The sequence below is a fragment of the Botrytis porri genome (genome assembly GCF_014898465.1).
Source record: "Botrytis porri strain MUCL 3234 chromosome Unknown BPOR_007, whole genome shotgun sequence".
Taxonomy (NCBI): Eukaryota; Fungi; Ascomycota; class Leotiomycetes; order Helotiales; family Sclerotiniaceae; genus Botrytis; species Botrytis porri.
The window spans coordinates 1,687,030-1,711,535 of NW_024066081.1; the positions used below are offsets into that span (position 1 = coordinate 1,687,030).

At 43.6% G+C, this 24,506-nt stretch overlaps 8 protein-coding genes across 8 annotated transcripts; 3 read left to right on the forward strand and 5 right to left on the reverse strand.

Annotated features, from left to right (window-relative positions):
- Positions 1 to 919: 919 nt before the first annotated feature.
- Positions 920 to 5,079, forward strand: EAF01_005842 (uncharacterized protein; the record flags this gene model as incomplete). The annotated part of the gene is made up of 3 exons (XM_038914096.1): positions 920 to 3,096; positions 3,151 to 4,423; positions 4,486 to 5,079. 3 exons carry the CDS (start codon positions 920 to 922, stop codon positions 5,077 to 5,079), a joined length of 4,044 nt encoding a protein of 1,347 aa, XP_038770545.1.
- A 2,468-nt stretch (positions 5,080 to 7,547) lies between these two features.
- Positions 7,548 to 10,888, reverse strand: EAF01_005843 (uncharacterized protein). Its single transcript, XM_038914097.1, is given in 6 exon segments — positions 7,548 to 9,072; positions 9,231 to 9,557; positions 9,568 to 9,621; positions 9,682 to 9,741; positions 9,794 to 10,324; positions 10,377 to 10,888. 6 exon segments carry the CDS (start codon positions 10,489 to 10,491, stop codon positions 7,790 to 7,792), a joined length of 2,370 nt encoding a protein of 789 aa, XP_038770546.1. The 5' UTR covers positions 10,492 to 10,888; the 3' UTR covers positions 7,548 to 7,789.
- A 201-nt stretch (positions 10,889 to 11,089) lies between these two features.
- EAF01_005844 (uncharacterized protein) lies at positions 11,090 to 12,533 on the forward strand (the record flags this gene model as incomplete). The annotated part of the gene is made up of 4 exons (XM_038914098.1): positions 11,090 to 11,173; positions 11,223 to 11,333; positions 11,381 to 12,089; positions 12,142 to 12,533. 4 exons carry the CDS (start codon positions 11,090 to 11,092, stop codon positions 12,531 to 12,533), a joined length of 1,296 nt encoding a protein of 431 aa, XP_038770547.1.
- A 335-nt stretch (positions 12,534 to 12,868) lies between these two features.
- EAF01_005845 (uncharacterized protein) lies at positions 12,869 to 13,447 on the reverse strand (the record flags this gene model as incomplete). Its single annotated transcript, XM_038914099.1, has 2 exons — positions 12,869 to 13,210; positions 13,259 to 13,447. 2 exons carry the CDS (start codon positions 13,445 to 13,447, stop codon positions 12,869 to 12,871), a joined length of 531 nt encoding a protein of 176 aa, XP_038770548.1.
- Positions 13,448 to 14,447: 1,000 nt separating this feature from the next.
- On the forward strand, positions 14,448 to 15,603 carry EAF01_005846 (uncharacterized protein; the record flags this gene model as incomplete). The annotated part of the gene is made up of 3 exons (XM_038914100.1): positions 14,448 to 14,621; positions 14,738 to 14,824; positions 14,874 to 15,603. 3 exons carry the CDS (start codon positions 14,448 to 14,450, stop codon positions 14,997 to 14,999), a joined length of 387 nt encoding a protein of 128 aa, XP_038770549.1. The 3' UTR covers positions 15,000 to 15,603.
- A 1,033-nt stretch (positions 15,604 to 16,636) lies between these two features.
- Positions 16,637 to 17,336, reverse strand: EAF01_005847 (uncharacterized protein; the record flags this gene model as incomplete). The annotated part of the gene is made up of 2 exons (XM_038914101.1): positions 16,637 to 17,242; positions 17,313 to 17,336. The coding sequence occupies 2 exons, from the start codon at positions 17,334 to 17,336 to the stop codon at positions 16,637 to 16,639; spliced, it is 630 nt and encodes a 209-aa protein (XP_038770550.1).
- A 4,554-nt stretch (positions 17,337 to 21,890) lies between these two features.
- On the reverse strand, positions 21,891 to 22,418 carry EAF01_005848 (uncharacterized protein; the record flags this gene model as incomplete). Its single annotated transcript, XM_038914102.1, has 3 exons — positions 21,891 to 21,950; positions 22,019 to 22,252; positions 22,311 to 22,418. The coding sequence occupies 3 exons, from the start codon at positions 22,416 to 22,418 to the stop codon at positions 21,891 to 21,893; spliced, it is 402 nt and encodes a 133-aa protein (XP_038770551.1).
- A 1,131-nt stretch (positions 22,419 to 23,549) lies between these two features.
- Positions 23,550 to 24,317, reverse strand: EAF01_005849 (uncharacterized protein; the record flags this gene model as incomplete). The annotated part of the gene is made up of 2 exons (XM_038914103.1): positions 23,550 to 23,918; positions 23,979 to 24,317. 2 exons carry the CDS (start codon positions 24,315 to 24,317, stop codon positions 23,550 to 23,552), a joined length of 708 nt encoding a protein of 235 aa, XP_038770552.1.
- Positions 24,318 to 24,506: the final 189 nt, after the last annotated feature.

Below are 24,506 nucleotides of genomic sequence, written 5' to 3' on the forward strand. Positions count from 1 at the left end.
CACCGCCCCCCCGGGGTGTCTGGCTTATGCTCTTTCGGCATGGTCAATGCTTAGCTCACAGTAATCATTAGTGAGTTGATCCTGGCATCTGCAGACTTGCTTTTCTCCATTATTCACTAATTGAGTAAGACGCTAAGAGATTAAAAAAAGGAAACTAAAACTAAAACTAAAACTAAAACTAAAACTAAAATTAAAACTAAATCTAAATCTAAAATCGATTAAACTAGTCGGACTTTCATCATCAAAGCTTCATGGAAAAGAAAGATTCTTGTACACCGAGATCTTGGGTTTCTAAATCTAACTTCACCTCCCCAATCCAATTCAACATCCTTCATCATCACTCGAGAGGAAGCATATTGACCAGATTCTCAATCTCGATTATAATTCACTCAATATTGACATGCTTCATATTCCACTGGATGAATATCATAGTTACTTGTAATAAACGCGATCGATATCGAATTGTTTGGTATTTGGCTTCATTTCATTTCATTTGATTTTGGATACCCTCAAAAGTCCTCTTCTCAAACACCCTCCACGACGAAAAAGTCCCTGCGCCATAATTCCCCTTTTGCCGTTATCGGTGGCACAATATTCATCCGTTTAACTCGCAGATCTCAACAAACACGTCTTTGCGAATTCACTGCGAGTACTTGATTAGCGGGGTTCATTGCTTGTTAATCAATTCTTGTTCGATACCCTCGTCAGTCCTCCCGGATTTCAAGATCGTAAGTGGCATATTCACTCACGTCGCCCCTTGAGAGGAGATAACCATTATCGGCACTAACCCTGTGGGTTTCCTTATTTAGTTCGGACCTAGAACTCTCTCGATCCCTTCCACCTTTTCCACCTATTCCACCTTTAAAAGCAGAACTCGAATAGCTCCTCACCTCTATAATAAATAGACGAACCTCTCGTTATGGAAGGTCGACCACCACAGTTACCGTTTTCGCGGAATACGAACGCGGCCTCTCCGTATGGTCGTTCTGCGTTTCCACCTGCGCCAAACGGACCACCTTCACAATATCCCCCGTCGTCGCACCCACCGAGTGCCCCCCCTTCATATCCGGATCATCAACGAAGAACTTCGGATGGACAATACTTTCAACCACGTTATCAAGAAGGACCACCGTTGCATGGGGGAGGGCATTCGAGGCACCCGAGCTCTTCCTCGATCGGCCATTCAACTCCTGTAGGACGAGGTATGCCTCCGCCATCTTCGCCGCAACAACAACAGCACCAAGGACCCATCCAACATGGTTATGGACCACCACATCCTCGAGGACCTTCAGTGTCTGTTGGGCCCCCTGTCGGGTTTCCAAGTAGTCGAGAGTTGCCACCGCCTTTGAATAGGCCACCTAGCACTGCTGGAAGTAACATGTCCATTTCATCATTGCTTGGGGGCCCAGCGCCGACTACTCGTGAACAGATGCCAAACCAATACACGTCTCCAATCACCACATCGGCACCACCTCCGATGTATGGCAGTGCGACGCATGCTTCACCGCGCGTGAGCTCAGCAGCAAATGACTACACATCGTTTGGACGTCCTCGAACCCCCGATTCACGGTACGAACATCGAGATCACCGGGCGAATTCTGCAGGATCCCCACCGGGTGCTGGACAATATGGAACGCCTGATCATCGACACGCTACTCCTCAACATTACGGCCACAGACCCTCTCAGAATCCAATCGCTCAGCATCCAGACGATCGGCGCGACTCGCAAAGCATGAGAGGTAGCAACATGAACATGCCTCCGCGACCAAACAGCCAGCCGATGACATATCATTCTTCGATGTCTCGCCCTGGAGATCGTTCCACGTTTCATGGCGAACCACAACTTGGTGGCAGGAGAGTAGAGCAAGACCCTCGAGGGATGGAGACCTTAACTAGAGGAGACCCGATCCATCCAAGATCCGGTGGTTTCAGCAGTAGACATGACCCGGTCTTCGAGCACATCGACAGAGAACGAGAGCGGGAGCGAGAGCGGGAGCGAGATAGGGCGGAGAGGGAATCAGCAGCAGCAGCAGCTATGATGTTAAATCACAGGGAGAGGGAGAGGGAGAGGGAGAGGGAAAGGGAGAGGTCTGCTTCAGAGCGGGAGCAAGCTATGGCCATGCAGGAACAGGCACGACCTAGCATACACGGGGAGTACCCACACCAAATGACTCAACGAAACCATCCCCAAATCTATGGCCGTCAACCAGAGACCCGTGAACAAGCAACCTGGGTACGCCCGGGACATGAACAACAAAGAATTGGGTTTGAACCACCGCCATATGAGCGACCACCACCATCATATGCAACACATGGTAATGTCTACGACCAGCCAAGAACCGCGGCTCCTCAGTATGGTATTCACCCCGCTTATCAACCTGTCCCTAATCATGATCAACGTGATCCTCGTTACGCTCATGTGTCTCATTATCCGCCCCATTCTCAGCAGCAACAGGCAGCGGGTCCAGGCCCTCATTTTGAGCAATCATTTGAGGACAGAATGTTGCAGCAGCAGCAGCAGGAACAACAAGTAGCAGCAAGACAACGGGCGGAGGTTAAAGCTCAGCAATCCGCATTTGCTGGATCTATGCCACCTAATCCCCAATACCCGCAGCATGACTCCCCGCAGAGAAGATTGGTAGAAGAAGCACCTCCTCAAATGATGCAGCAACATCAGAACCAAAGAGGACTTCTGAGTGTTCAAGACAACCGTAGGGGAGGTCGAGTCTCACCTATTCCTCAAGCCGTACAAGGTGCACAATCACAGCAACCTGGTCCCGCGGGAGAACCTAGCATCAAGAGTGAGTTTGGTAAAATATTTCCTGGCATTGGAAGCGGAGTGGCTTTGAGTTTATCTAGTCCTGTTACGGGCTCTACTACTGGTGGTTTGCCTTTCTCTGGCTCACGCCGTGAAGATCTCGATTCTCCTTCTGCTCATCATTCGCCTATTGAAAATGGCAGTGCTACAATGCCTCGTCCATTTGGAAGACGCCGTAAGCTCAAGGAGGAAGATAGAAATGACGACGATAGTAGCACTGGACGACAGACTCCTAGTGGCAGAGGAAAACGTACAAAGCATGCTGCACATCGACATACGTATGTTCAAATTCCCACATCCCCTATTTTAAGAATCTGTCTAATCTGTGTTAGTCACCAACACCGAGTCGCCGGTGCTTTGGATCACATCCCGCCACCTTCATCTCAATCAGTGACGCCCTTTAAAAGCATCAAAAGAATCAATGGTGATGTATCTCCACCCCACGGAGAAACTTCTGTTGTTCCGCATCATCATCTCTCAAATCCACATTCTCATCATCACCATCACCATCATCACCACTCCGCAGGACCAAATCACAATTCGGTAGGAGCAAAAGTTCCCCCTCCTATGAACAACCATCTTCATATGCCCAAATACCGAGTTCATTCACAAGAGATCATTGATGACGCTTCACAGCACCCTCGTTGCCATCTTGGCGGTGAATACTACCAGGCAAATCTCTCATTGTACCGATCGAACTCTACTGGCGAAGTGCCATATAATCGCGCCTTTGCTGGTACCAATAGAAGCAGCGCAAATTTCGAAAACCTGATCAATTGTACATTTACAGTAAAGATCTCCCGCGTTCATCTTCAGCCGCCAAGCAGAGCACAAATCACAGCTCGGAAAAATCTATGGGGTACTGATGTCTATTCGGACGACTCGGACATCATTGCAGCATTAATTCATCAAGGTTGGATTTGCGGGAAATGGAGCGATGATATCGATGTCAAACTTTTGGATCTTTATCAAGCAGATGAGGGAATATCCGTTGAGCCAGAACTAGATACGATGGCTGACGGACCGGATGAATTTTTTGACCGCCCTCCTTCTAGAGGTCCTATGCCAGTTCGTAACAATCGCGATCTCCATGTCACAGTACTTGTTCTGGGTTGTCTTGATAAGTACTTCAGCACGATCCGATATGGTATAAAGAGTCGCGAATGGGGAGGCAAAATAACTCGTGCTCACGACGGTTTGAGTTACTTGATCATGAACATTAGGTGGGTTGAAGGAGTAAATGGGATGGAGCGCGGAAATGTTGCGATGAAACATCACATGGATAGAGAATACCAGGAAGTTGATCGAGACCGCGAGTTGTGGCTGGAAACGAAAATGAACGGAAGTGGGAAGCGAAGTATGGACCATGGAAATGGAGAGGACATAGAAATGGAAGAAAGCAACGTGAGAGGTGATGGAGACGCACAGCAGGTTTTGAGTGATGGAGAGATTAGAGGTGTCGGCATGGGAAGTTGGTGGAAGGGAAATTCTCGACGTTCTCCAAAGCGCATCAACACCAGAGAAGATTCAGCTCCCCAACTAACGGCAGCATCAATAGGAGTTGAAATTTCACCAGGCCCCTCATATTCTTCACTAGCCCGCGGAGTAAGTAGTGCTCTTTCAATCATTGGAATTTAGATACGAATTTATCACTAACTTGACGCCAGGATGTTACTAGAGCAAATGCCTCAGAAAATGGAGAAACTGCGCAACATTCTACAAATTCCGCACCCATCTCCGACAATAGATACAATACCAATCCAACTTTGGAATGGGGCCGTGTTCAGGCTCCAGCTGTGAACCTAGGTACTCCACTAATCAGAGAAAACAATTTGCTGGTTTCGGCCTCAATTCCAGAACCAATGGTACTTGAAGAAACAGCTCCTGCTCCTCAAACCTCAATGCCCACGAAAACAACAGGAAATCTAGCTCCAAAGCCCACAGAAGATCCGAGTCACGAAAAAGAAGTTGTCAAGGATATCAAATCGACTGAACCCCCAAACCAAGCTAGCTCTCAGCCAGAAAGTCAATCAAATCAACCCAGTCAGACACCAGTCACAGAAAGCAAAAAGCAGGACGAAAATGTTCCGACTGCAGCCGAATCAAAGGACCAGGAAACCATCTCACAAGTCTTTCCGGTTGTAGAAGTCCCTATGGCTACAATTCAAACACAAGCTCAAGCCCAGACTACTCACACTGGTGGAGATTCTTCTCCAGAGGTTGGCGCAGATGCGTCTGCATCTGCTCCTGTGAACAACTAATGCGATCTTGAGAGGTCATGCCATTGGCATTGACGTACCTAATGTGCTTTGTCTAATGTATGAATATTTTCCATATCCGCAGGAAAAGCTGCATCAAGATAGCCAGTCTCATCCAGAATGGCGATTATCTCCGAAAGTTTTATAAGATAGAAACAGTGCTGGCGGGATCACAGGAGTTACATCTCGACTTTGTTGATGACACTCCATCGAGTTCGTTTTGGATTGAGGTACACTCAATTCTCCAGGTACAAAACGATGATACCGTGCATGTATTCCTCGCGATTCGATCCAGTGTCAAAAATCCCTGGAGATATTACCAATGACCATCTCCACTTTACGCATACGAAACACGACACATCGAATAGCGACTCTATAGATATGCCGCATGTCGAGGAGCAAAGCTATGACCAAACTACTTTTGGGAAATCTTTCTCCGAAGTCTCTCGAGAGATGCCAGTCTGGCGTGCCGAAACACAAGATTTCGAACAATCTCTTAGCATACAATTGTCTGCGAGGAGGATGCTCTCCCTCCTTTTTCTACCTTTTCTTGACCGTTTAATTCTTTCTTTTTCTCTCAAGAAATACCACCCATCGTTGTTTTTTTCACGTGAGCAAGGTGTTTGGCGTTTAACATTCGGATCATCATATTTGCTAAGGCATTTTGATGGTCAATCAATGTTTACTGGCTTGCTAAGCACTTTGTATGCCGGGATTAGGGATTCAGAGGTCGATAGTGCAGCTTGCTGCAAAACACGGAGAGATGGTACATTTGTACAGCAGTCCGATGGAGACGCGGAGGAGTGAACATGGTGGAAGCTAGTACATCAAGTAAGCCCAAGAGGCACCAGTCGATCTGGCGGATTTTTATTGATCGACTGATTGAAGCGGTGAGATACATACTTCTGTAGATAGATAGATACAAAATTGAAAAAAAAAAAAACATATCAAAAACTCATGCTGTGGTTTGCATAGGTATGGATGGGTGAACGTGTGATAGGTAGCGAAAGTTAAGTTGAAGAAGAACCTGCTGTATCAGTGACACGATTACGAGTACGAGTAAACTGTTGAAAAGCACTACCCACCCACATATGCAAGTCCCCCGTACAGCAGCACGTTCACGCTAGACACTAGCGTGAACACTTGTACGATCATGTGTAAATAATCACATGATTTATTTTTTCCTCTCCTACCTCGAGCTCCCGGTGAATACCTATTGTGTTATTACTCGTTTTTTTCCCTGTACGCCTGTTTTTCTTGTCCATTCCCTCTATCTCATTCCCTCTCTCTCTCTCTCTCTCTCTCCCTTTCTTCACTCTCTTCACTCTCTCTTTCCCTCCTTTTTTTCTCCCCCTTCTTTTTTCATCATCTTAACTTTACTACCTTGTAGCGAGCTCGCATCTTACAGACTTATAAATTCATATATTGAAACAACTATACAATAGTATAGAGTTATTCAGCTGACATCTATCTTATATCTAATATCTATCTTATATCTTTCCCTATACGTAAATAAGTAAATAGATAATACTAACACAACACTCCAGTTAATCTTCTCATCAAAATATCTATTCATTCACCCACCTAGTATTCCGATTCCCTCATTTCGCTTCTTTCAGTAAGTGAGATTTATATATTCAAATTTTCATACAACGGCTACATAGTATCCAGTACTTTATATATATGTTCTTGTCACAACTTCCTATACATAGCTAGCTAGCTCTTTAGACAGAACACAATTAGACATACAGGACCTGCGAATACGTAGGTGCTACGTCTTTCGTATCTTTCTCAGACCAAATGGTTCTATAAGTAGGTAAGTCGATGAGCATTATAGATTGTTAAACAAGTAGATAAGTAAGTAAATAAGTAAATCAACAAATCAATAGAGTATTACCAGCACCGATACTCTTCATTTTCATCGTTTTATCTTTTCATCTCTTGATCTTCTCTTCAAAATACCTACCTACCTACCTACTTACCTGATATCTCTCAATTCGCCCCCCGGTGAGTGTTTGAACTTCAAAGTTCACATACATGAAATTTAAATCATGAATCCCCTTACTTAGTATCTACTATTCAGTACATAGTATAAATCTTCTTCTAAGCATCTATCTAACCAGGTAAGTAGCACCCCGTAAAGGGTAGAATATTCTCTCATCGTTATTATCAACATTTTCATAATCAATAACATTACCATTATCATTCAAATCTGTGGCTACTCTAGGTGAGGTTACCCGAGTTTTACATTCAGTCGTTGTTTATGTATGCACTCAACATACTCTCCCGGTGACCTATCTTATCTTTTTCTTTTCTTTCATACGTCTTGACACTCGCTCAAACTCCACGAATTCAAGCTACTAAAAAATCGGAAATCTAAACCCATGAAATCAAAAGTAAAGTTTCGTCGGGTAATGAATATTTGTGTTTTGATTCAGAAGAATAAGCAAATTTGTATGTACTCGTGTCTGCAACTGGCAAAAGAAAGGCAGGTGTGGTATCATCTCTTCATCTCTCCATCCCTCAATCTCTCTGAATTCCTCGTTCATTTCATCTAGTAACTTCCTCCCTCCCCTCTCTAGTTTTGTCCTTATCCCATATCAATTTGTTTCGCACAGATGTATACACTACCGTATGTACGTCGATTCCTTACGCGTTCTTCGAACACTCATCTTCACGCCGCCATTGACCGCCTCGATGCTATGAAACAGATTTATCTGATAACACCGCCCTCCTTGTCAATTCCCTCCAAACCCTCTAAAATATCACTTCCACCTAGTAAACCCTCACCTCCACTAGTAGCCTTCATACTACTTGTCCAAACCTCATGAAACTTAACACTCTCATCACTACTAGCTACAACTAAGCAACCTTCTTGAGCCGTTCTTGTCAAGGCCCTTCCCCCTTCCCTACTACTATGGCTTTCATTTGGGCCACCTGGATATGGAATCGCAAATAGTGCTCGATGCTCGCCTTCCCATGGAATAGCAGCTACTTGTTTACAGTCTGGCCAGCTAAAAACGGCGATTCGATATGGATGTTCAGGTTGTGCGTACCCGAATGTGGCTGCAATTTCACGACGAGTAGTGGACCAAATAAGAGAAGTAACTTGAGCTGCTACACTAATGGTAGCCAGACAAGCTCCGGAAGAGGTGTGAAAGAAGTGGATGCATTTATCGTTGCTTCCACCGCCAGTTGCAATGAGGCCATCTCTCCAGGGGCAAAATGCAATTGCCTTGACAGCGGCTCCATGAATCCAACGATGTTTCTCGGCCCCGGAAGTGATTTCTTTGACACGACTTTGACCCGCTACGCTGTGTATGCGACGCATACCTGCCGTGGCAAGGAATACTTCTTCAGCGGTGCCTAGTTGACCACGAGAAGGCCGGGTGACTTCATTTGTACGGAAAAGACAACAAAGATTATCATTACCTCCAGTTGCGAATGATGAGCCATCTGTGGAAAATGAGAGACCACATATTTGTTGAGTGTGAATAGAGATCTTGGCAATAAGTGTCATAGAGCCAGACCAGCCATCGCGAGTTATTTCCCATGCATCAGGCCATTCAACGACATAGTAATATATGTTCCCTTGTTCATCTCCGACAATCAGGTCTTCTGTCTTCACCATAATACCCGGGGCTAGTGGATTTCGCGAAGGTCGCATTGTTATCGAAGGTCTCCAAGTGACGCAAGCTATAGGACAGGGCTGTTGGACTTCGAATCTAGGCAAAAGACTATCATAAAGTGATAACAAACTCAGAGAACCATCAGACCTGCCAAAGGCAAGTATTGATTTGGCTCCTTGTGTGGATGAGAATGCCAGCGATGTCAACCAAGAAGCATTTGAAGTTCCGCCATGAAGTAAATGAACTCCCGCCATTTCGGACCACGCATAAAGCAATGAGCCCAGACCAACGGCCAGTGTATGACTCGTTGCAGAGTATGCGAGTACCGAGCAATAAAAGTCATCTCGTAAGTTTGGTGCATCTAGAACTGTGCTGAACATCAGTAAAGACAATACAGCAGCGAATGTATAACTTATTTGAAAGGGGCAACAGGAAGCGTGCGAGGTTCTTGCGGCAATTGTTGTTCTGTATGATCATCAGAATCTCAATCTGTACACATGGAGAGCATGAAACAAAATTACGAACTTTGTTCCGGTCCACCAAGCACCCACTCTGTTCCATTCCATGTAGTTTTGGTGTCAAAGATATGCCTCTTCGACCTAGAATCGAGTGGTGTAGTGGGTGGCGTGGTTAATGGGTCTCGAAATTCAAAGACGCGTTGTGTGCGGTCAATATCTAATGCTTGTGCCAGCCTGTCTTCATGCTTTTCAAAGTCTTCTTGTGCTTTTGGACGTGAAGCGGAGAAGGATGTTGTGTATAATGGTGCATTAGTTCCACTGCCCAGCATACCGCCACGCCCATCTGAGATGCCAGCGCTCACAGGAGCCACTCCTCCGACAGCCCAAACGGTTCCTACACTGACCTGTGGTAATCAGTACGGCAGAGAAAGATGAATTTTTCTCAAATTCTTGAATAGCTATCTTCTAAATATGCGTAAAGACATCATTGGAAATCTGGACATCAAACTTGCACTCACCTGCCTCTCCCCATTGGGTGTTACCGGAGCACTTCTCTGAAAAATTAGGGCAAGTAGCACCTATAAAATGATCAGAATGGGAATAAATCGTTACCCTTGATCTATGCCATACCTCTGCCACGATTTGCAGAAACAATTCTTCTGGAATCAGGTCGAGAAGCTAGGGGAATTGGTGATGTAGCACGTCGACGTGGGTTGAAAGCATCAAGGCTTGCACTATTATGTCTCATCAATCTTTCATAAGGCGAGAGACTTCCAGGATCTTTATTAGCACGGAAGGTTTGTGCCGCGGAATCAGATCCTTTCAGAACAGGGAGAAATCGATCGGGAGAGTGCAAGGAGCTAGCGGACTTTCTGGTTGGGGTCGAGTCAACTGATGTTCGAGCCCGGAGCGTGTTCGAAAGAGTTGGTCTTGACTTGATATTTGGTCGAGGTAGTGTCGAAGAGGATGAAGTAATTGGAGTTTTGGGACTATCAGATGATCCATCAAACCGGAGGCTATTTGGGGCAATGGTTGACAGATTTTGGTCGATAGGAACTCCATTGATCACATTTTTGATCCGCATGGAAAGACTCGTTTTCCATTCTTTTCCATTTTCATCTCGGAACCGTGGCAGGGCAGGGTCATGAGTCGAATGAGTGTCTGCAAATATATAAGACAATGACATGCATCAAAAGGTAGACGCGGCGCTCACCACTTAATATACTTAACCTTCGTCTGGGAGATGAACTGTCATAACCTGAGTCGTCCGGAGAATGGAGCATCTTTGGAGAGCTATTGATCCACCCATCATTATAAAAAGAAGACATAGCAATGCTATGAACAGTGACAATCGAGGAGGCCAACGACAAGATGCGAAGGAACAGCGGCTTATCGACACTCTCTCGTGAAAAGGAACAATGGAAAGTAAATAGAAATATTGAACCTCACGCTGATTTCCTCGAAGAAAAGGGAGGAATGGGTAGGTCCGTAGTCCAAGGGAAACTCCTCGAAGCTATCCTACGGCTTCTGCCTGTCAATGGCTAAAGAACGTTGACCGGATGAGGGCACCGGCGGAACCTATGGTGAGATAAGAGCACAAATAAGATGACCCTAAGAGACATTCAATTCATGCATTGCCAATAATGTACTGCTGTACTGCTGAAGTTAGTAATACTGTAAAATGGCGATAATCCTTCTGGTCCCGTTGTTGGACATATGAAGAGAGGAGAAGTAGGAGAACATGAAACAAGAGATGGGATGAGAAACATTGATTGATGTTATCGGAAGCAAGTACTAACAACGTGAACCGATCTCGAGCCGATATTGTGCCGAGATATAGTCAATCGGAGCTCACATGACACAGCTCCGGCCCCACTTTCCAAATTCATGAGTCGCATTTTCCAAGAGCTATCTCACAAGGCTGAACTGATCTGCCAGCACCCCGCCAACTATCATTCAGCCAGCTTGTCGCCTTCAATAATAGAAAGAGAAGTTCTCAAGATGGCAAGCGTATGTCTCTTAAGACTTCGTGGTAACTTGAGACTGATCAAATTTATAGCACGGAATGCCACGAATTGCGACGACTGAACAAAAATCAAAAACGGCGCAGCTAAAGGAACAAAAGGATATTGAAGAATACAAAGATTTGGTAGAATTGATTCAGCTCAAAGTACGTCAATGCCCAGTTGAATGATGGTCTTTCTAATGTTAAGAAAGGTTGCAGAGCACCAATATACCCGTGAGGTACTCGACCTAACTTCTAAATTACTATCAAAGAATCCCGAATACTATACGATATGGAACATCCGCAGGCGTTTGCTAATTCATGGATTGTTCTCGAAATCATCGGAGTCATCATTGGAATTGGATACCCAATTGCCTTCTTCTGGGCCGTCCGAGAACTCGACGTCTGGCGTAATCTCATCCTCCTCTACCTCTGCGTCTTCCGAGGACTTGATCAAGATCCAGGCCGACCCGCACCCCCTGAGTCCTGGGAAGAATTCTTCGATTCTTGATTTGATACAGGCGGACTTAGATTTTATATTTCCATTGATGTTGGGCTGGCCAAAATGCTATTGGATATGGAACTATCGATTGTGGTTACTAAAAGAAGCAAATGACAGATTGGCTGCCGATGTTGCGAGAGGATTGTGGCAGCGCGAACTTGTTTTAGTGGGAAAGATGTTGACAAGAGATAATCGAAATTTCCATGGCTGGGGATACCGACGTACCGTTGTTTCACAATTAGAGGATCCCAAATTGAATGGCTCAAGCTTGGTCGAATCGGAATTTGCATACACTACAAGAATGATCAACGCAGAGTTGAAAAATTTCTCAGCTTGGCACAACCGAAGTAAATTAATACCAAGGCTGCTTGACGAGCGGCAAGCGACCGCGACTGAAAGGCGGCAATTTTTAGATGATGGTACACTTGAGTCCAGTATATCGCGTTACAGGTTATACTAACATTTCTCCAGAGTTTGATCTTATCACTAAAGCCATGTGGAATGATGCGTATCCGTATGATCAGTCCGTATGGTTCTATCATCAATTTCTCATGTCAACTCTTACCGAGTTTGTTGGCCATGCAACCATAACTCCAAATTTCTCTCGGGAAGATCGTATTGAATATATCAAGCAGCAACTTATCAACCTAAAAGATTTTCTTGATGGAGGTGAGGACTGTAAGTGGGTTTTTGATGCTTTGTTTGAGTACACACTTGCTGTATGTGAAATGGAAATGCGCCTGCCTGAACATGATGAAATACAAGACTGTAAAGCCTGGCTTTCAGAATTGAGGAAGCTTGATCCTATGAGAGCTGGTAGGTGGGATGGTCTTGAGCTCGTCCTACGAAAGTCGACCGAGTAAATGACATCGGTCACGTTTTGGAAGAAGATTTTATTTTGGCAATCTCGGAGACTTCTTAGGTTCAAATCATGTTTGGGGACCTGATTATTGATTTCCATTCGCATATTCAAACGTTCGATGTCGGGGGAATCGGAAGGATACATCCAAACAAAAATTTCATACACAAAGTTCACAAAGGCATTTCTTTCTACGCAACATTTATTCATGAAGACTTGGCAAATACGGTGTTTGATCCCACGAGCGTTTCCCATACCTTGTCACGAGCATAACCTCTGAAGTCAACAAACAAAACCGAACGCTTGCCCTTGTTTCCACAAGCCTCAACTCACATCACCTTAAACTAAATATACCGCATCATTATTACTCCCTTCCTGTTGAAGATGTTGTCCGATTCTGCAAATCTGGAGAAAGTACACTGCCCAGTTGACCATCATCCAAACGCTAACGCTCAACGGGAAAGTACATAACACCAACTCCGCAGGACTAAAACCTATCCAATATCCATAGACTTGAACTATAAAGAGCCAAGAGGGCCGGAAATAGTCAAGCATATGTGACATCCATAAAGATATTGTGAGTGTGAAGACACCTGTCGCGAGGATGAAACTGCAGAATGTGATGATGTCATGTGACGACTTGAATTGAAGGTCCAAGGAGTCCAGAATGGGAGTGATGATCTGCAATTGTTAGAGTCACACTTTAGTGAGAGTTCGGGAAAAGCTCACTGTGGACATGGTGGAGCTCGGTGTCTCTAGATTTCTGCTATAATTCAGACAGATAAAGGTTGCGCTCATGAGAAGTGAAGAGCTGATGTTTAGGAGTGCGAGAGTCAAGAGGAAGAGAGAATGGTATGATGGCCGGCGGGACACAATAGTCAAAATCGGAGTATAGGAATCTTGAATCCGGGGTTCCATCTTATGACTGATTGAATTGATATCGGTTGATAGAAGCTCGGGTCTCAAAGTCCATTTCCCGGTGAAGAGGAATGAATTTGGGGGTAGAAATTCACATAAATGGAAGCCACCACATTGGTGCATTGGCTTCTCATTCTCCATCTTCAGCATATATTCTGGCTCTCCCATGGGTAAGGCTCTTCAACTGCTACTACTGCAAAGTCAACAACATTACTCGAATCAATAATCATTGGACCTTACGGAATACTACTCGTTTCAGTTTCGATGATGTCGCTTGCAAATCGAAGTCGGTTTCTGTGTTCCCAATGATTGCTTGATTTGTTCTTCTACTCTGGGGTGTACTGGTATTATATGGATGAGTCGAGAAGGCTCCGCAATTTGTGAGATTGTCACTTTTCGTGTACGTGTTGGAGTGGTATTCCGTGCGAAGACGCTGTGTTGAACAAACATAAACTTACATAGCGTGAATTATGTAGTGAGACCTGACCGAAGCCTTACCGACCAGTGAGCCTCGAAAATAGGAATCTTTCAAGGGGAGATGCTTTATGACCTAAGATTTGGCGCCTCTTAATATCCTAGAAAGCGCTGTGTCAATCTCTCACACTACTGCAGTGGAACGAGGAGCAGTTATGACGAATTAATCTCAGCCCCGGTCATTCAGCATCATTATGCGAACGAGTTCAGCAATAAGGCGTTTTTTTCGATTACATGCGATGATGAGTGGCTCCCCATGATCGAAACCACACCTGAAATTATGCACTCCAGATATCGAATTTCACTCAAATCTTGGCGCTATAAACTATACACACATCTATAAATATTACTAGGGAGTTGACCAGTCATATACCTTGAACTTCCCACCTTGTTATTCATATATTTTCCGTTTACGAAACATGAATTGTCAAACCCCGTATTATACATCATTTAAATGGTTATTTTGCGATTATTGGCATTCTTTTTTACTTATGCAATTTCACTCCTGTCCGGCTAAGCTTCAAAGATGGCTACAATATCCGAAATATCTCGACATCAATTTGAAAACATACCCGAAGGCCATTCGGTAGATATCAACAACGAGAGCTTTCACGATAGTCCAAACTCAACTCATTCTCTTTCTCCAGGGAAAAGAAGGGTTCTAGTCGCGATTATCCTTTCCGAATTCTTCCTCGCCCCAGTCAATATTTTGTCAGGGATGATGGCATCAGAGGGCGAAGGATAGGGCCTCGTATTTGTACGGGGAGTCCCGTCTTATGAAATGCAGTACGTATCACGGAATTAACACGAGTACAGCGTCTTCCTCCTCTGGCTACTACTACTTCCTATCAGTCTTATTTTGAACACTGGAACGAATCCCTTGGGAATTTCGGATATGACCAGGTAATTCTAGATTCCTTATTGACTGATTCGTTTACTAACAATCCCTCAGAAGCGCGCTCTGGCATTTAGGATGTTGTATACTCATGTTTTAATTCTTCTCGTCGATTCTTCAGATATCTTCAACCATTCTTCCTCAATGGATTTCGACAATCCTGGACTATGGACTCGGTCTTAGTTTTGGCTTACAGAACTTACCAAAATATTACTTGTACAGCGTGAGGGATTGGGCAATGAACATGGTTGGAAGCTTTTGTGGTGGTGATCAGCGAACTCTCCGGCATGAAACACATTTACTACCTGTTCAGCCCGAGTCGTAACGAGATATGTAAGACTACAAGAGAGACCTTAAAGAATGTCTAGTTCGAGTCATTTTGAGCCGTGAAATTGGCGAAATCCATGAATATGGAAAGAACGGGTGGGGAATGGAGCCCCAGCATTGAGAGGTGGAAGTCTATCACTCTCAAGCGCAATGCCATTAGAGTTTTCACTTCGTGTGATCATTGGGCATATTCTAATAATCAAGAGGTATTAGAACTTTCAGAAATACCAGACATCGATTCGAGCTTCACGCACATTTTTCAGACAATCACGAATTTTCACTACTGTAAAGTTGCCCGCCTCGCTTATCGAGAAGAGTTTTGAAGATCCACGATTTTGTACATAATTTGTTCTCTCAGGCTTTATATTTATTTAACAAATTTTTGCACATGCCATCTAATCATACCTGCCCAAATTACCTCATTGTGAAGCCTAAACATAGCCCTGGGCATCATTACATGTGCATATTTGGTGCAACGTATGCTATGCAAGCGGTCGCGTGCTTCGCCTCAACATGCACCGAAGGCAGCTCCCAGCCTGATATTTAGCCTCTTCGTACACATACTTCATCATGCAGCCGATCATGATAAGTTGACTTTGTGGCATCAAAAATTAGAGACTATACAGGAGTCTTCACAGGTTGCAGACTTTTATGCGTTGGTTTTCACGTTACATGCGCAAGTTCAATGATGGCTGCCAAGCTTTCAACGTTGCACAATTAGAAGCATGATTTTGTTGATAATTTATTTGACACCTATGGAATGTACAAAAAAGATGAAACGAGACGCTAAAACCTATTGATTCTGAACCGCTATGCCTTTTCGTATGTAATTTGAAAATTACAAGATGATTTAGCTGACGTCCTCTAGCACCATAGAATCGCACAACAAAAAAAAGTTCTCTGAACTGAAATGTCCAGAATTGACAAAAGAAGCAAGGAAAGTAGAACATCTGGTACCTGTCGTCGAAGCGACAAAGGTGTTATGTTGTAGAAAGGTGAATCCAGAACAAACAAGTAAATGACTAAGCTGGTGGTGTTGAGAGTCCCATCAGCTTTGTTTTTCCCCATCAAAACTTCCTAGAAATACTGTCTGGGATATCCTTCGCTATTTGTGATATTTTTTTGAACGTTCTAAATTCCCATGCCAGTACTCAAATTGCGTAGTGAGTTTCTAATGCCTCCGAAAATCCAAATTGCCATAGACTAGGAAACTTTTGAAAGTTGGTGAGAGAAGGAGAGAGCTGCCGTGGTCGATTCGAGATGAAACATAATCCCCAGCTCGAGACGAAAACAACGAGGTAGTAGCAGTTGGTTTGAAAGAATAGAAAGTATTGTGCTGATTGAGATCGAAGAACGGAGGGTGAAACGTTGAGAACGATAGAGTGTGCCAATGAGACTCTCAGCAAGAAGGAGCCCGAAAAGAGCTGGATTTCTCCGTATTCAGAGCTCCAGCGTGTAATCAGAGCCATCCATGATATCTGTCGAAAACGGGGTTAATATCCTAACCTGACTACAAACGATTTAACTCCTATGGAAGCCATCCGTTCCTGGAAGTCGGGCCCATCACTGGGGTCAAGGATCACGACAACCGTAAATCTATCTAGGGTAGGTGGTCCTAATGAAAATGAAATTGATGTAGGTGGTGGTAATGTAATTGGTGTTAATACAAGCGGTGCTATTGGTAAAACCGTTGATAACGTTACTGCAATATTCAATATAAAGGTATCATTGTCCGGGTTAAAGTAGACAGGCTGTGGAGATCCTGGTCTCAAGGTATTGTAAACTTTCAAAGCCTCTTTGCGGACCATACGACTGACTCCAAGTAGCGCAGGTGTGTATCCTCGATGGTTTCCTTGCGGTGTCATCTCGACGACACGAGGAACCTCCCGAGCGGCAATGTTCAAGATCTTTGTTTTCAATTCGGGCGGCAATTCTCCGAAAAGCTCAAAAGATTCTAGCTGTGCTGTAATTGCGACTTGTGTTATATTTGCAACCTGTGCCGTGCTTGTAACTTGTGTTGTAATTGCAGCGCCTGTTTGGGTTCCTCGACTGGTTTGTTGGATAGTGGGCGTGCCAGTAACACTGTGGGCATTTGATCCCTATATTAAATATGGAGTTAGCGATGTACTCACAAAAAAAAAATCTTCGTTGATAAATGAGATAACCTACGGATTCTTGACGGGTGTGATCCATGATGACTTGTTCTTGGCTAGTGGCCTCAAAAGAATATATTTGGACTGATCACAGCTAATTTGATACAGTAAGACAGAAGAGATGTTGCTAAGATGGAAGACAGAGAAATTCTTGGTCGAATTTGTTTAATGTTTGGTAAAATTGATGGCTTATTCCGTGTTGTGAAAAGCGGTCGGCGTGGAAGATTGTTCTGCTGGACTAAAAATCGACAGTGTGCGAGGGCTGAGCGAATATAAGTCAAATTGCGCTAGTACCCATTCGTCTTCCAGTGGAAAGATATGATTTATTAATTAGATTTCTAGAAGTAATGAATCCCCTTTGTATTTGAATTCGATTGCTGTTTGGAGTAGTTCAATTTGAATATGTTTCCTACCCCTTTCGAAGCGAGAAATTAATTAAAAGACCTATCAATCTGCTCAACTTAAAGAGTCAAGAGTTGTTACAAAATACAAAAACTTGAATTCACAATTTCTAATTGTAGGTACACATTGTAAGATATCTCTATGTAAGGTATCATTGACTTGACTCAAAAGATAAGTTAAGAGGAAAAAGGTGCTCAATGTTCTTTCGGCTGTAAACATACATACGCAAAGTGAATTTTATCTAATCTCCAACTAAGTTTCGATCGTTTTAACTTGACTTGAAGAGGTCGCCGTGATTAGTTTTGTTGTTAGCATCCTTTGTCAAGTGAACTTACCAGAAGCGTCCTAGATATCTTCGAATCTTATGCAATGGGTTATATTCTCACAGCATCACTTGGCATTTGTCTCTCCAAACCTCGAAAAGCGCTCTCGCAAGCTTTTGGCCTTAACATCGAAAGTTTTGATAAGAGCTTCTGCAATGTGTTGACAGAAACTCACTAACAATTCGATTTACAGATCCCCTTGGGCTCCAGGACATATTCACGATAATAAGGGCGAAAATAAAACTACAACTACATAGAAGTTCATGAATAGAAGCAGTAAAGGGCTATCATGTCATTTCTTTTCTGAAAAATCTATCGACTCGGATGGCTACAATACGTAAGAGAGTCTGGATTCCTCACTACTTCGAAACCATGGGATTCTTGAAGGTTGTTGCATCGATGCCACAGCTTCGCACACAATCTCAGATGTAAATGCGTGAAACCTTCGAAGGTGTACACATCATCGCCTGGAGGCTTGTTTGAAATAGCAAAAAAACCATGGATACACCAATCGTGAGCCTACGACCACGGGCTTGGGGTATTCGCGTGCTATATGAACTTATAGCACATGGAAACACACGGAAGTCTTGCGGAGCGCCTTATTGCTATGTTTGGTTCCAACGGAGACAACGAAGCTATTTCCAAAGCTGCGAGTACTCATATTAGTTTTCTATATTCCTCAGAGATCAAGCAAGAATATAGAGGAGTTGCGGAATTGTGCATCCAAATTCAGGAAGCTGTGCCAAGGTAGTTAGTCCGAAAATAGAGGCATTTAACTTGAAGGAGTTCAGCCAGTGCAAACGAAGAGATATTCCGGAAGTGGTCATCTCGGGCCATAAAAAGAGCCGTAGAAGGAAGGATGGCATGTGAAATGGATCTTAGAATGAAATATAAGAAATTCGATAGGATACACGCTTTGGATAGTCGTGTAGTCTTCGCACTACTTTAGTGCCCTGAATCAATGCCATTAGCAAGCAATAGCAACAACAATCCCTTCTCATAGACGAAACCCTTTACCTGAAGAAAGCTTCTACGTGGAAGATTACTGGGAGAGATTTCGATTCATTCTTAAGCAGCGGTCTTTCACGAATCCGTTGATATCCATTGAGAGACTACTTCCATGCCATCATTCGAATCCGATTCATACAACCTCGGTCTGGTATACTACTCCTTCGCACACAATCCGTTCCTATTGTTCTGCATCGAGTCAAAAGACTCGCCCTTAATTGTTTCTCCGCCAATGCAGTCGAGTCCTCAACTCTCTTGCTACCACCATTTTGCTGCTAGAACGATGAACTTCTATGACTATCGCACCAAGCTATACTTGAGCAGACTCATCATAGATGGCTTGCCCTAAAGATCATAAATTGACAATGAAATACCGAGTTTACATAGTTATACATCCCTCAGAGTAAGAGCGCTGTTGCATCAATCCGGTGCGTGACGATGAGTTCGTGGCCGATAAACCTGCAGCCTGACAACTACATGATATCAAATATACCGAAGCGTCCGATTTCAAGAGCTCCGCGGTAACTCGAGCCTGTATCCTCGAGATATACGATCGTAGCGGGCTAACAACTCTACTGTCGTAAAACTGCAGTAATGGACATTTTGATACAATTCTGTTACCACTGTTTGCCGCAACTTTCGTTCCTTGGGACTCGCGATCTTTCTTGGAGATTATTGCGACTGCTAAGGGGACCATAAGTTCGGTTAAACAAGACTTCCAATCCTACGAAGAGAACATCCGCCCAAGCAGCTGAAGATTCTACTGCGCTCAAGTTATAAATGGAGACGATTATGACATGGAAGATTTCTCCGAAGGCTGAAGACACTGCTTTTGTTGCTCAAGATATTTTGATAGCCTGAAAAATATCTAGATCTTTCCACACAGTTAGTTCCGCATGATGTACAGAGCTTCCAGATTCTAACGTACCCTCACAGCAGATTACTGTTTTAGATGGAACTGGCCATGTCGTCTACAGAAGAGCTATTACAAGATCCTTACACTTTCAACAGACGCATTCCAAGAGCTTCGAAGTTCAATATGGACGAAAAGCTTTTGAATAGATGACAGCGCGAATATCCTGTATGGTAATCTTTACCTGGCAGAGAATTTACAATCACGGAAAGTTATATTGCGCGAAAACTTCCATGGATGGGCGAGACTTTGTGTTCTTGGCTGCTGATACTAAGAATATCACTGGCCCATGTAGAGCTATCGATAAGTTCCATCATCATATTTCCGAGGACATGAAGAAGTCCCTGGAACTAGATTATGGCGCTATGTTGGTGGCGAAAAAGTGGCTGTGATAGATCCGAGTCATGATATATAAGAATGGCTATAGCTTCGTCTCACGAGATCTTCAGCTAACTGCCGAAGAAGTGCTCCACAACCCCCAGTCAACAACTGAGCCGCGAAAACTCTCCATTCCACAACTTCGACCGACAACTCATTATGTTGCTCAAAGTATCTTCATGCAAATTCTTTTGCCTTTCATCAATTCCTTGACTCCGACCATCTTTTGAAGTGTCAAGTCGCAAGAGAGCATTCTTGACAGGAGTTTTAGCGCTAATCATCTTCTGAGGGAAAGATGCAATAGTAGCAGCATTGCTGGGTCTCTATTTACTAGTTCCTCAGATTGCCCTTGCCACCTGAGCGATATTACTGCCAAAACCATTCAAGTCTAAGGATTTTGTTCACTATGGTGCGAAAACGACGTTCGATCACAAGTGCAAGGCAGTGCAATCAGTCCATAAAATGGCCACTTTTGTCGTAAAACAACGAGATTTTTTGTCTAACACTTAAGAAACATTTGGTAGGCGATCAAAAATGAACTATGATACATGGAAAATACACTCGAAGTCCAGCTCACATACAGCAGATAAAACCTCCAACTTCCAGGAATACCTACTGAAATATCCCACAATCGTGCAGAATGCCTTTTGAGTTTTCGATAATTGATCCAACTACAACTAAGTCTATGCTAGTATTCGAAGTCTTCGGAAAGTGGATGAGAGTGATACCACACCAAAGTCGGTACACCATCAGGGCAATCACATATACGGTTGTATCCTCTGATGAACAGCAATAGAAAACTTCTTGAATTTGACCCCAAAATTCTGGTAGAACTTGTATCGTGTGCCCATAACTAGATTCTACTTCATGTGATGCATATGATGGAAACTGAGAAATTCGACCGATAGGTGGAATAGCATTGGGCTGATAATCGAACATCCAATAAGCCATAAGTTTTCAATGACATGTTTCGGAACTCTTGAGAAACATTTAGTATCGAAAGAATCATCAAAAGATTTGTAGTTGTTTTCAGTTGGCGGTAAGTCGTTTTTGCACTTTCTAAACAAACCTCTGGGTATTCTGGTTCAAGTGAGAATCTATACATCCATTTCGACAAAGGAAGTGTTGCAGCTGCCACTGCCAGCTGGCATATGGTAGTACGAAGTTAGGGTGCAAGGCTGGCAAGCAAAGTAAACGTTTACTATAATCGTTGCCTATGCATTCTGGATCAAGCGTCTTCGATATTCCGGTAGTCTCAAGTTTTCCCACTTGTTCGTAAAATTTAGTCCAGTCGTGCATCGCATGTTGAAGATATAATTTTATCCGAGACCTTTCATGTCTTTGAGCACCCATCACTCTGCGGCCGCCCGCCACCTACGGAATCTCCCATCCTTCTCTCTCGTCTCTAAGACTCCGTATTGACTGTAGAAGTCTGCGCTCATATATCTTCAGGAGGAGCTTCAACTTCCTGCATTATGTAAATAAGTCACGGAGGGGCTCTCGGAGCGAGGATAGCGTGGTCCTGCATCCTTTCCTCATAGCGGCTTAATTCTCCATCTATTTCAGCCTTTCAATCCTCAAATCTGTCTTTTGGAAGCTCAAAGATAATCTCTTCTAACTCGGGGAGCCTCTTGATTATATGAATCATTGTAAGGGCGGAGAAACGCCCTATTCTGTTCGTGTCAGTCAAGCTCATACCAAGTTTTCTAATCCTGACAATTGCAAAACTTCCTCATTGGTTTGGCCATTGCGACTTTCCCGACGATCTTGATGAGAAGATTTCCTGGCGTAACTCCAAAGACGAGACAAAGAATCGAACCAGAGCTGATCTTTTGAGTAATTCACGTATATTGGGTTTATGAGGCAACAGCTAAGTGTAGTGTATCCTTTCTCGCAAATAAAATAATCTCGAGATTCAGCGCATCCATATTCCTAGAATAAGCGGATTTGGGATTGCGGGAGACCCAGAATGAGAGCTAATTTTTGCCACCCAGCATCTATCATCCGGGGAAGACATGCTGGATTTTTGCATATGTATTCGCCGAGGTGGTGGGACTAACGCTTCCCAAGTTGAAAGCCGCATTTCAGGCACTTTCATGAAGCTTTTAGAAGTCGCTTCCAAGTTAGAAATGATTTCTTGGATTGTCAAACTTTCGGAGTTATTGTAAGGTGGATTGGCGGTTTACGCAGTTCTCGTTGTGGTTGAGTTCCTTGGGCGCAATACTCCTAAGAGACGAAGTTATTTTCCTGAAAGTTGGCTTTATACAAGCTGTATATGCTTGATGTTAATGAATACTCTTCATTTGAAAGCAACACTGAACAATAGTTGCTTAGAGATAGGTATGTGCAGGGGGGTTCTTCCGGATTAATCAGCGGAGTTGTTCAATGACCAGGACCTAAATTCAAGTGCCTTTTTGATATTCGAGACAACATCAATCCCTGAGAAATATTGATGATTTGAAGAGATGAAATTTACCATGAGATTGATTATGACAGCAGTTTTTGCAGACGACAAACAAGAATCTTGCAGCTTGAAGAGGAAGATTGGTGGAGATTTTGTCAGCGTGGATCTAGCTCACTCTATTTCTGCCTCGGTCCTGCCCCGAGTCCGCCGGTATCTCTTTGGAATACTGTAAGATATGTTGGAACAACATTAAAAGAAACATAGCCTGTTGTGGATAAAATTCGAGAAATTATGAAGGAATAAAGTTATCAAATATCTAGGTAACTAGATGTATCCGGAAGCTTCCAAATCATCGAATCGGCACAGCATAGATGAGACACCTACCTTGGACATCATCTGGAAACTAGTAATCACAGAGTGGTTGCTTGAATTATGCTAAATATGATAGTTCAGATAGGACTGCCGGGTCATTGAAAAGGTTCAATTTATCATGGTTACTCGATTCTTTCGATTCTTTCGATTCGAGAGTCGTCCATTGCCTCACCTATTTCAGAGTTTGCAAACGAGACCTCTGCGAAAGAACTTCAAGATCCGAAAGTCACAGGATATACGGCATTTGTATATTGAAGAATTTATATACCACATCGTCTCTGATAGGAGAATCATCGTATCATTTCTTACTTCTAGTCTCACCACATCACCCTCTGGCTGTAATTCTCGCCCAGCCATTATCTAAAAAGAACCACTGCCAATTCTGCTGTTCGAAAGTGTTCAAAGTCTTGACTCAATTACAAGTATGAGCATCATTCATCCGTCAGTTAGACCTTATCCATACCAACCAATTGTCGATTCGAAAGTTTCCATCGTCATACAAGTTACACTGGGCATATAAACACCTACTGGGGGTAAATGTACATCAGGGCTTTCATCAATAAGCTTTTTCAAGTCTTCATCGATTCGCAAAGTTCCCACTTCTCGTCGTCGAAGAGACTGTCGTCCCACCAACAATATGACTCCCTTCAGTGATCCAATCTCCTTGATTACTGGGAGAAGCTCCACCAAAATGTCGTGGAAAGTCAAATTTATTGGCGTACGAACTTCAAATATAACCACCACTCTTTCGATTTTTGGAGATGTCTCATTTGTCCCCGGGCCCGACGCGGTATAATTGGTAATTAATAATGCCTTTCGTTGCTACCGCATACCCCCATAAGTGTCTAAATTCCCGAAAAAAGAGGACGTCGCAAGAAGGACAAAAGAACATTGGATTTTTAATCCTATAGTCGATTTTGAAGCAAATTGGTGAAACATGTAAAGCGCAAGGAGTGAAATTGACCGGTTTTGGGAAGTTTTGTGATTTCCGAATTGATTGACCTCAAAATTAATGATCCAGGGCCTCCGATTACTATACTCGCTTGGCTGTCCATCTGCAAGTGCCTCAAACTTGACATCGTACTTCTTGATTTCGATTGGTTGTGGAGGGAACTTGTCGTTTGTCCCGGTGATCTTGAGGCTCCAAAATTTCGGGTCCAGCTCTGCTGTTATTTTGACGGCATTCGGGCCTTCATTTTGACTCAAGATTGGGGTCGCCATCCGCAGAATCTTCTTAGATGTTTGAGAGTCTTAGGGATAGTGTATCGGAGAGGAAACTTAGTTCATTTATATATGCGTAGCTTCACTGTAAGATGATAAGGTGGGAGTCACAAATCACGCCACATGGTTCATAAGTTTTTTCACCGAGATCTAGTGGTTTCATTCTTTGATATGCTAAATTCACTTGAT